The sequence below is a fragment of the Zootermopsis nevadensis genome, unplaced genomic scaffold (genome assembly GCF_977971745.1).
Source record: "Zootermopsis nevadensis isolate Lab colony 2312 unplaced genomic scaffold, Znev_1.0 Znev_ptg000061l, whole genome shotgun sequence".
Classification (NCBI taxonomy): Eukaryota; Metazoa; Arthropoda; class Insecta; order Blattodea; family Termopsidae; genus Zootermopsis; species Zootermopsis nevadensis.
The window spans coordinates 21,635,599-21,647,942 of record NW_028259192.1 but is presented as its reverse complement, the minus strand read 5'-3'; the positions used below and the strand labels follow the sequence as shown (position 1 = coordinate 21,647,942).

The following is a 12,344-nucleotide window of genomic DNA, read 5'->3' as shown; positions in this document are numbered from 1 at the left end:
AACGGAGTGTTGACTTAACGAGATGTCGCGCAACGTGCGGGAACAAGGAACGGGAATTCTGAGGAAGACGGAGAACACGAGGAGGACATGTCCCTGTAGGGAACATAATTTCATTTTCCCCTAATATTAAGCCCTCACATATTTTCGTATCTTATGATGATGGTGGTGGTGGTGGTGGTGGTGGACTCCCGTTGTCAGAGTGTTTGCAAAACTGGCAATCGCCCGGAGAGATTTGAGGTTCTGACGGCGACGAGAATGTGTAGATGGCTGTTTCGTGGGGCATTCGGACTTTTTAAGTACCCCACTGAAGTTGACTTAATATTTCAAATGCGTTCTGAGATTCTCACGGCGATGAAAATTTCGTTGTTAATCTCGTGGGAAGTAACGTCGTATGATCTTACATAAGATACAAGCGTTTCGAAGTAACATACTGCTTCCATCTTCAGGGTTGAATATGGTATCTACCTACAAGTCCAAAAGGCTTAACAACCCATAAAGCGGACAAGAACTTTTGATATATTCTTCGGAAAGATAAGTTATATTTTAATTTCCAATAGGAAAAGTGTGCACACACAACTGCTATGTTTCCAACGAAGCTTAGAGCCGTCAGAAAAGTTCTGAAGTAACAAATGTTTTACCGGGGAAGAATAATGACATAATATCTCTGACGCAGAAATATGTTTTCTTTTATATATATAAAATACGTAGTCCAAGTAAGAAAAAGCTCTAATGTTGATCTTTCACGCTAGAGGGCTTAGCAGTGTTTCTGTTTTGGCGTTTTCCACATGAACGTTGGATGAGCAGAGATAAAAGAAAGGATGTGTTGTGTTTCAGGATTTTTGTACGAAAAGTTGCTAGTTGCTTCACTACAAGTGCGATGAGAAATTACCGTCCAACTCTTTCCCTCCTTGTTAAATTTCTGGCATAAGAAAAACCCTTACCAGCTCTTGGTATGGAATCCCTCTTTATAAATTAGTCCGTATTAATTCATGCAGATGGCAGGATTTGTTGTGCCCTCTAGCCGTCTGTAATTTATGACAAAGTAGGTAGCATGACTTGAAATTACAGCAAAGTGATTTTGACATATCGGAATGCTGTAAAGGAAATTACGATGATAAAATCACGGAAGATTTCATGGGAAGGGCAGTGCATGTAGCACGTATGGCGGATCAGAAATGCGCACAGTATTTTATATCTTAAGAGAATACACCACTTGGAAGATCTAACCGTATCGCTATTATTGAACATAGGGTGGGAAAGTGTGGATTGGATTTATCTGGCTGAGGGTAGGAACTGAAATTGTGGCCAGATCAGTTGTAAATGATGTGCAGCTGGACGTATTGCGGAGTTAGGCATATTCGTTTCATTTAGACTTTAGATGTTTGAAATACACGTTCTTTGAGGAGTGAGGTGGGGTTTTAAAATGAAAAAGATTATAACTTTTGAAGGCCTGAGTACATAAATATGTCTGGATGAATGAACGGTGGAATTAAAGTCTAATGTTAATATTTACATTTTTAGAAGGAACGTAAATTAAAATATATCCAAAAGGAATGTACTTGAATAAATATTGTAGCATGAATATCATACAAAAGACGGTATAAATATTTAATAATGTTTAATCTTAAGCCATCTTTAAAAGAAGTAAAAATGAACTCATATCTGTCTTTCAGCGCCTTGTAACTGCTTAACTGCTAGATCCTTAGCCTGTCCATTATATATAAATGGTATTACCATATGTGTTAGAACGCTGGCCTTGTAATCCTGGGGTCTCGGGTTCGATTCCCGGCGGTGCTCGAATTTATAACTTGTGTTTGGCAAGGCCGTGGTCTAGGCAACACGGAGTTTTCCTCCGTGGCATCCCAACAATTATTCCATTCACACACAGAAGAAGGCAATGGCAAACCACTTCTGGATCATCTGCCAAGAACGTATATGAACAGGTCCCAGTCCGAGAAAAGGATGGAAGGATCCTGTTCATATGGACCTGTCGTCAGACAGAACACTAAATAATAATAAGATGAGGTGGTCTAGCGGTTAGAACGCTGGCCTTGTAATCCTGGGGTCTCGGGTTCGATTCCCAGCGGTGCCCGAATTTATAACTTGTGTTGGGCAAGGCCGTGGTCTAGGCAACACGGAGTTTTCCTCCGTGGCATCCCAACAATTACTCCATTTACACACAGAAGAAGGCAAAGGCAAACCACTTCTGGATCATCTGCCAAGAACGTATATGAACAGGTCCCAGTCCGAGAAAAGGATGGAAGGATCCTGTTCATATGGACCTGTCGTCAGACAGAACACTAAATAATTAATAATAACTATCGGTCTAAGCTCAAATGTTTTTTATGAATTGACACTATTATGTTAAATTGCTCTATTTTGGGCAATTACACATATAAAACACAAAATTGTTTTTTATGATTTATGTTTATTCTTTTTTATATATATAATATAATATATTTGATTCAGAACTATATACAGAGATCTGTGGCCGCCTAACACCAGGCAGGATATTTATTCTATTATAGCTTGAGAGGCGAGCATCATTAATGTCATTCTTATTTCATAGCTGATGTGTCGTGATTCTGTTTCTTCAAGACTGTCGTGTTATTAACACCGAGTTTTATGTTCGATGTGTACATTCACATCGATTATCGTCTAGTTACTGACAAGTGAAAATTGTCCCCTACACTGGAGCCTGGTTTATCAGGCTTAGTTGTTGATTGGTCGAACCCAGGGTCGCTGATTGTTCGTGTTAATTGTAGGTTACTTGTAGTCGGATTAACGGCTTGTACTGGCAATCGCACCAGTGTTTAGGTACAAGATGTTTAACGATGGAAATGTAATTGGTACGCTGACTGTACATAATTGTTCTTGTTAGCTTTATGTTTTGCGTGTTAATTTTAGGTTTCAAAGTAATTTCGTAATTATATTTTCGCTGCTTTCAAAGCCCATCGAAATTGACAGGATATGTGTAAATAATGTAGTAGCTGCCGTCGGTTGAAAGGTCACTCCTCCATCAACTCTCTCTTCCCGCGCTACGTCACCCTTAATACTGAACGAGTAAGAAGGACTTAAACACATTATCGGTAAATGAAAACATTAAAGGAGGGAAATTTAATTTTTTCGGGTGGCATGACTGAAAACAAGCCGCAAAATTTCAGATCCTGACGGTGCCAAGTATGCATTTCGCATCTGGTATCAAATCAAAACCTCCATCACTCTAGCCAGTGGCTACTCGAGTCCCGATGTCTAGTCGACCACCTGAAAATTCACGAACAGTGGACCCCAGACGAGTGAAGACGGCTCGGAACTCGCAGCTTATTAAAGCTAATAACGCTGTGCTTGTTACTCGGGGCGCGCGGTAAGGGGAGATGAGTCCTACCGTAGCCTTGGGAGCACGAAGATTGGTGATGGTTGCTATAGTAACGAATTTGTGTGGGCGGTTCATGTAACACCCGTGCCATCCCGAGAATTCTTCCAAATTTTTAGACAGAAACCCGGGAAGGAATAAATCGCATGGAGTAATTGAGTTTAGATCGGAAGATGAACATGAAAGGGTCTCTAGAGTTGCAGAGTGTGAGATTGGGGACTGAATTAATCTGTGTGAGGTTAGAGGTTTTTGAGGGGGGGTAAATACGACGATGATGGTCTTCTGGGTTGGAACGGCGTGTACCTATGGGTATAAATATAGGCGACTGGTATCCATTTCAGCCCTGAAGATGGGGGCTGTGCGTTCCTCCGAAACGTTAGTCTTTATTTACAAGATTAATGTAGATTGTTGTAAATACGACGATGAACCTTCTGGCTGCATAAATGAGTGACTGTAAGCTTCTCCACAAAATTAATAAGCCGGTCCAGATTGGGTACTGAGTGACCTCTCTTAATTAAAGCAACTTGCGTCAACAGTGTTTACGAACAGCATTGAATAACGACCGTTACTGATATAATAATTATAATGTCCCATGGGAACACTTTTGTAACTGTAAGCTTGTACTCCACTGACATGATGTACGATATGTGTGTGTGGTGGGGGTCCATGACAATGTTTTTGTCCGTGGGGGCGTCTAATTGTGTCACTGCGCCGTTTTTTCGTCACATCTCTGTCTACTTTATCCCGTGTGCCTCCGTACGTGATATTTATCTTGTAACAGCGTGTTCTAATTTCACACACCTCTCACTGCACATTACTGTAACAAGATTTAGTAGGGACATAGAGGGTTAAATTACTCTTGTTACGTTGTGGGTGCATGTACGTAGATAGGGTAAAGGCTTACCCTGTTATTGTCGGATGTAGCCTGCAAGAGTTGTTTTCAAGGTCACACTTCATGACTTTTCAAAACGAGGCCCTTACACTCCGAAGCACTTAAAGGCAATGCAATTCTTCTTCGTAAGAGTGTGAAAGTGTTTTTAAGGTGCCTTAACATCGGGTAGTGGTTTAAATTGAGAAGTATTCACTTGGTTTTCAACATTTGTTCGCATCTAGCTAATTCAGACTAACTGGGTTAATTATTCTTTCACCAGACGATACATACGATGTGTGGGCTATGTAAACTTCGTGGATATAAATAATATTCTTTATTCTAAAATCCTGAATATATAAATTAAATTAAATTGTTAATACATTGTTTTGAATTGTAAGTAAGGTAAAGTTTTTCTTAGTACTCAGAAAGACGTGTGGGGTAGTGGAGGGATAGTTCCATTTTATTTTGACCTCGGCACTGGATGAAGGTGAATTATCAGCCTTATTGCTTGTAATAAATGTATCCGGACAGCACAAAATATATCGGAGTATTTATTCGATCCGCGACCCTCGGCTTGAGAACCCCAATTTCGATGTACTATGATGTGTAGTATGGACACAATTTTTTTTCCAACAAGGGCTTTGAAATAGTGCACCAAATCACAATGAATGTAAGCCTCTTATCACAATCAGAGGATCGTAAACATACATGAATACGTAACATTATTTTGTGCCTCACAAATTTCAGACTTTATTTCGTGTGTCATAACCCCATTTCACTGCACTAAAGGAAGTTGGTGTTTTGGCAAAGGCCATCTTTAATTATTTTGTACTATCAGAACGTGTGGACACGTGTTAATTAAGGTAATTAAGCTTATAGCACAGGTGTCATTTAATATTCGAAACGAGTAACGAAAATATTAGTGGTTCTTTATTTGTGATACTGAATTAACTCATGGATGAAATTTAAACAATTCCGGTATAATTTGCTCAGCTGATTATTACGTTTTCAGAGTCCATTAATCTTTTCAAAATACTGGTGTGAACTAATTACGATATTTAATCTCTACTTATTTATGGATGTAATTTTTATTCTATAATTACATTTTTAAAAAAATTAAATATTTTTAAATTTCATTCTGTGTTGTATTTTTGTGTTGAGTCCATACTGAACATTATTTTCTTTTATTATACCATACTAATTACTAGCATATAGTAGATCTTATGTTTATTTATAATATTTATATTTTATTCCAATAAATTCACACTACCCGTTCACATCAACAGCTTATGCGTATAATAAGTGTGGATTTGTATTTGTGTCTTTGATATGGGATTTCAGAAGTTGACATTCAATACCTCTACCAAATTTCATTAAAATCTGACACAAGACACTTCATAAATCGGTTCAGGTTTTATAAATTACCCTTGTAAGTCTTTAACCCATTGGTAATTATGTGTCCCAGCTGATTGAACAGTTAGCAAATTTGCGTTTTGCGTCTATGGGTTTCGTATGATTTTTAGTATAAACAGCGATTATTTTCTTAAACAGCGTTAACAAGTTGATCTTTGTAATGGTGAAGTGCGGTGTTTTCTTCGCGGTACGGACTGAATTCTTTAATATTAATCAGACGAACTATGATTCTCAATGTAAACAGCGATTATTTTCTTAAACAGCGTTAACCAGTTTATCTTTGTAATGGTGAAGTGCGGTGTTTTCTTCGCGGTACGGACTGAACTCTTAAATGTAATTTAAACGAGGTTTGTCTTGAGAGGGTTAAACCAGTGCGTTCAATTCTCACTCCCATGTCACATGTCGACCCACGGGTTCCTGATTATATCTGTGATTCGAAAAAGGGGTGCAGTGTTCAGATTTTTCTCGTTAAAAATCAGAACGTTGTTTCATAGCGAATTCAATGCCCCACAAAAAAAAAACATCGCCCCTTTCCACCTAAATCCGGGCCAGTGATTTTTTATCCACAATGGCGTCATGCATCACACTGTGGTCAGCGAAACGACCCGTCTCTTTTATTCGGACAGAACAGAGAAACAAAGCGTGTACAAGTATGGTCATTAAAAAGAACCAACATGAAAACTAGTTCGATTTCAACTGCAAACAATTCAGCGTCTCCCATTACAAATACAAACAAAATTATAGTTCTCGAAATTCCGCTGCTTGTGTGACATAAAGGGAAGGGAGAAGCCTACAGAAATGCGGGTCGCAGAGAATGATGCAAGTGTTGGTCGCGTTATTTGATTCTGTTAAAAAACCCAAAAAAAACGACACTCCATGTTGGGCAAAAAGTGTTTGAAGACGTACGTTTTGGGACTGCGCTTTGTATTATGTATTTCTAAAAAAATAACTCATCTTAACGAAAAATACTTATTAGCGTCTTGACACAGGGATCTTCTCGATAAGCTGAGACGAAGAGGCGACAAGTAAGGAATGAATCCTTTTCATCTTAAACTCTGCAGATCGCCTGTTAAAATATCTCTTTCCGTCCGTCCGTGTGTCTGTTCGTGTGTATGAAACAAGGGTAAGACGATTACGCAACGCAACATCTCAGAAGACAGCCATCTTCCTACTCACCACCGGTTTTCCTTAAATTTGATATTTTTTGTTTTTATTTGTAGTGTTCTGTCTGACGACAGGTCCATATGAACAGGATCCTTCCATCCTTTTCTCGGACTGGGACCTGTTCATATACGTTCTTGGCAGATGATCCAGAAGTGGTTTGCCATTGCCTTCTTCTGTGTGTGAATGGAGTAATTGTTGGGATGCCACGGAGGAAAACTCCGTGTTGCCTAGACCACGGCCTTGCCCAACACAAGTTATAAATTCGGGCACCGCCGGGAATCGAACCCGAGACCCCAGGATTACAAGGCCAGCGTTCTAACCGCTAGACCACCGTGGCAGATAAATTTGATATAGAGAATTTTTATTTTAAAAATTTGAGTAATTTCCATTTTTATTCAGATCGGAAAGTTTCAACGACAGTTGTGCATTAGGTCGTAAATAATAACTCTGATCTTATTTATAGAGAAATATATATGTCGGTAACACAGGTCATTTCACCGTCGGAACACTAGAAACAACCCGATGCCATGGCAATTTATAATTTTCTCGCTTTCCCCATTGAATTAATAGGCTTTGTCGTTCGAACTTTGATACAGTACATAATACTAATTAAATTCAGTCTCCTCCGCGCCCTTGATTGAAGCTCCACTACCAAGAAACTTTTGTAATACCATTAAATCAGGAAAGAAAACTCATTTCTCAAAAGCCTGTACTTCCCCTGAGGAAAACAGCGAACTCTGAGGGGAGGGGGTCCGAGGTCATTGGCTCCCGACAACTCTGAAGGCACTTTCTCCATTTATAAAGTTCAACTGTCAGACTCTGAATTGTTAGCCGCCCGTGTATTTTCACCGGTGAATTCTACCCTGGTTTATCTCATCGTATTTCTGTATGATCCTTTTTAATATTATCCTCCAACGTTTGCCCGCGTCTTCCAGCCTTTGTACTTTTGCGAATAGGTGTTTCGTCTCTTTAATTATTCCTGCCAAGAGGGGAAAATTGTCCTCCATGACGCAATGCAATGAGTACCAATTAAGAAATTTCGTATTACGTATTTCTCCTCAGTACTTTTTCACTTCCTTCCTCATTGGCCCAAATGTTCTTCATGACGACTTGTCTGATGAAGATCTGGGCTACTTTTGAGCAGGTATAATTCTCGTCTCTGTCCTCCTATCTCTTTCTTGATGTTCCTGTATCTTTTTGTCTTCAGAGATCAAAAGCGGGAAATCCTTTAGAAATTCTATAATCTCCCAGTCATCGTATGCGCTGTAATAATTCTTCTTTCTTCTCTTAAATCTTTGCCCTGTGTGGAGAATATGTCAGTCCCATTTCTCACTCCTTCTCCACATTCGTCAGTTCCCAACTCTGACATCTCTCGTGTGAATCTCAGAACTGACATCTAACTAACTAACTAACGTTGTGGTAACAGAAACAGTTCAACCCTGTTAATGCAAAAGTCCTTCTTTCGATTTGATAGCGGGCCAGTTGTTACATTCTCTCATTTTATGGTCTCTCTCTAAGACCCGTCTTAATTATGTCATCTCAGTATTGGTCTTCCAATTAGATGTTTATCAGTTGTCCTCACCAGTATTTTTGTTAGATTATCTTCTCTACTGGTAGTCAGTCAACAAGTATAGTTCCAAATCATAAATCATATATTTTTTATAAAGTCTGTGCAAGAATTAAGTAAAATAAAGTGATATAATTACAGAGGACCGCGACATCACAGCAGTTGCGTTTGCAATAATTTAAAGAAGAATTATAATAAACGTTATTGCAGGTGTTTGAGAATCGAGTGTTGAGGAGGATATTTGGGCCTAAGAGGGAAGACGATGGGGCGTGGAGAAAACTGCACAATGACGAGCTTAAAAATCTGTACTGCTCCCTCAGTATTGTGAGGGTGATTAAGTCGAGAAGAGTGAGATGGGCGGGACATGTAGCGCGCATGGATGGGACAAGAGGTGTGCACCGGGTACTGGTTGGGAAACCTGAAGGGAAGAGACCGCTGGGGAGACCTAGACGTAGATGGGAGGATAATGTCAGGCGGGATCTATGGGAGATAGGAGTTGAAGGAAACTGGATTTTGTTGGCCCAGGACAGGGTCCGGTGGAGGGCTTTGGTTAGTTCGGTGATGAACCTTCGGGTTCGGTAAGCCATCTGGTTAGTTAGTTAGTTAATAAACGTTGGTCGATGTTTTCACTTCTTTTCCTCCTTCTTTCACTGTTCTTTTTCTTCTTCTATTCCTTCTTTCTGATACTCTTTCGTCTGTTCACCTTTCTGCTCCTTGTACTTTCATTTAATTACAGTCTTGTGTTCCTATTTTTGTGTACGTCTCACACAATTCTGTCTTCAGTGGAATCTTCGTTCTGTTTTCCTCCTTTTTCGCGTTATTTTCCCCTCTCCCCTCATTTTTTGTATCTCACGGGCCTTCTTGTAATTAAACAATTTCACCAAAAAAAAAATCTCATTAAATTTAAGGAAATATTGCACGCACTCCATCCTTATTGGACTAAATTCGTATATTTTGTTTGTTCTTTTTCATAGACGTTCTTGCCAGTACTATTATTATTTTCGTGTCCTTCCCTCCCCATTTTCCTCGCGTTCTGCTACATATTGTTTCTCGTTGTCTTCAGCTTATATCACGCCATCTTTAAATTGAACTTCCATTTAAGATTTCCTCCTCTCCCTTTTCGTGATATTAATATTTTCCGTCTGTTTATCGTATCTTAAGCGTATTTTTTAGCTGAATTAATTATTTCAGACGTCTTCTGAATGCTTTGTCTTCATTCGTTTCTCTTCTATTAGACGGGTCAAAGGGCAGCGTCATATCTTAGGGACATTCTCGTTTAAATTAATTTGGGTTATAAAGTTTTAGGTCTTATTTAATTCAGTTACTTTATAGAATATTTAAGCTTGTAAAGGACGACGTGCATTATCTGTGTATTTAATGTCTGTATTTTAAATTTTTAAGTAGATGTATTGATACATTTGAAATTTCATCTCACGGAACATTTCCGGACTTGGTATAATTCGTAAGAATTCTGTTGCTGGGGGAAGACATTTTTGGATATTGACTGATACAGATGTGTCTTCAAGATTCATTTACACTTCGTACGTAACATAGTCATGAGTCTGAGTGATTCTAGATGGTGCCATCTTTGATTTATGGTTTGACTTCTTCGAACGCTGCCATAGAAAGTCTGACATCCGGGTTTCTAAATTAATTACTCAGATTCTTCTTTTAGGCAGCCACGGTGGTCTAGCGGTTAGAACGCTGGCCTTGTAATCCTGGGATCTCGGGTTCGATTCCCGGCGGTGCCCGAATTTATAACTTGTGTTGGGCAAGGCCGTGGTCTAGGCAACACGGAGTTTTCCTCCGTGGCATCCCAACAATTACTCCATTCACACACAGAAGAAGGCAATGGCAAACTACTTCTGGATCATCTGCCAAGAACGTATATGAACAGGTCCCAGTCCGAGAAAAGGATGGAAGGATCCTGTTCATATGGACCTGGACCTGTCGTCAGACAGAACACTGAATAAATAAAAATAAAATTCTTTTGGAGTATATGTACAGGGTGCCATCAGTGAAGGAAAGTTGACATTCACTCTATTAGGCAAACCGTACCTATCCTTACGTTGCAAGAAAATCTGACGTATGACGGAAAATAAGATTCTTTTACTCTAATCTTGAATTTCGTTTCAGTACTCAATGTTTTCAAAAAGCTGATCTCTCTAGGAAAATGTTTTCGGTAGTGTAATAAAGTGTTTGATGTCGGATGTGTGGAAGGTTGGCTGGTGCGTAGGGCGTTATATCAACTGCAGTTGTTATTTAGATAAAATGAAATGAGAGATCGGTTATTGAAGAATTAGTCTTAGGAACTTTTGAAAATTTCTACGCATAAAGATAACACACATTAATAATAATGTCTCTCCGTCCGTCTGTCGCCATGTTTTAACTTGAGAAGCACTGGACGTATTTCGATCAAGTTCGGTATAGGCGTCATGACATTGGAACCCGCCCGAAACTCGTGTTTTGTAACATTATTAAATGTGCGATAACAAAATGGCGAACGTTCAAATTCGTTATGTGGGAGTGACACTAATGCCACTGAATGTCTGTGAATGGTGTTTTGAAAAAAAGAATAGAAAATATGCCAGTTTTGTAGAGGAAATACAACAGAAAAATGAAAGGACGAGGGCGAATGGGACACGAACAAATATTTCCCCGCTGAACTTAAACGGGGCTTCTTATTGTAGTAATTAGATTATCGATCTGTTGCTGTGACAACCATCGATCTTGTGTTCCAGTGGGGCCAACCGACGTGATGCAGCGGTTCCCTGTCCTGGTGTACGTTCACGGAGAATCATTCGAGTGGAATTCTGGGAATCCGTACGAAGGCAGTTTCCTGGCCAGCTACTCCGATCTGGTGGTCGTTACGATAAACTATCGACTTGGTATCCTTGGTGAGTAACTTCATGTCAGCAGTAATGTTTTTGCGTGAAGAAATTATCGTTAAATATTATTAGCACTATGAAATGAATGAGGGTGAGATTGGTGAGACGTGTAGCGCGTGTGTGATGATATATTTATGAGGTATTTTAGTCTGAAGACCTGGAGAGAAGAGGCTTTTGTAGACCCAGGCGTAGATGACAGACTAATACTATTGAAATGGCTCTTAAAGTAAATGGAAATGAAGGTGTTAACTATATTTATAAGCCTCAGGATCCCATGGACACTGCGTAGTAATGGGACAAAGGAACATCGAGGTCTTGGCCAAAAAACTTTCGCTGTACGACTTAAAAATTGTTAATTAAACTCTGTTTTTGTATATTCATTCCACCAGGCCAACCATGTTGGTGCAGCTGTTATGCTCTGAAGTTTTATTCGGGGCGTGATTTGTTCAGAATCTGGCCGGAATGAACTTGATTCTTCGTGTTTTTCTTCAGCCTCTCCAGCCAACTGTTTCCTTTGAAAACTTACTTCCCATTTTATTGATAATTCATCTCTACGGTTAAAACAGCATCGAATAATTTAAGAGTCATTCAGCTGACATGACCACAAATAAACCGATTGATAAGGCTTCATAAACGAGATAAAAGCAATAAATAGACTGAACTAGAAGAGATAATAGTATTAGACATCATATGGTAGTGTGTGTGGGGGGGGGGGGGGTGACAGCATGAGAATCACTGGTAAAGCAGGGTCCAGAGGAAGAGAGTAAGATGAAATTCTCTTATCTTACGGTTCATGAAATACTGTGGATCGGAGGAGAAACTAAACTATATATCCGGTCTCTCTGCGATTCTCTCGATCCAGATAAACTGTATGTTGTGGGGAGGTTGTCCGCAGTGGCGCTGAGGGTCACTGTTCTCATTCGGACATTCATTACCGCTGCAGACACTTGGTACAGCCAAGTCTGGGCTGATTCCCCCCCAAACCCAGATTTCTGTTCCTTCTTTATAACATTCTCGTTTCGTAAAATAACATTAGGAAGTGTCACAATTATACGAAGCGTTAAAATT

At 39.5% G+C, this 12,344-nt stretch overlaps 1 protein-coding gene across 4 annotated transcripts in view; it reads left to right on the top strand.

The window, feature by feature from the left end:
• The window catches only part of LOC110830345 (neuroligin-4, X-linked), a 279,623-nt gene that overhangs the window by 241,244 nt on the left and 26,035 nt on the right, over positions 1 to 12,344 (top strand). For all 4 annotated transcript variants that reach the window (XM_022065136.2, XM_087340747.1, XM_022065133.2 and 1 more), the window contains one exon: positions 11,130 to 11,285. In XM_022065136.2, the coding sequence (XP_021920828.2) occupies positions 11,130 to 11,285 (156 nt within the window). The remainder of the gene's footprint in view (positions 1 to 11,129; positions 11,286 to 12,344) is intronic.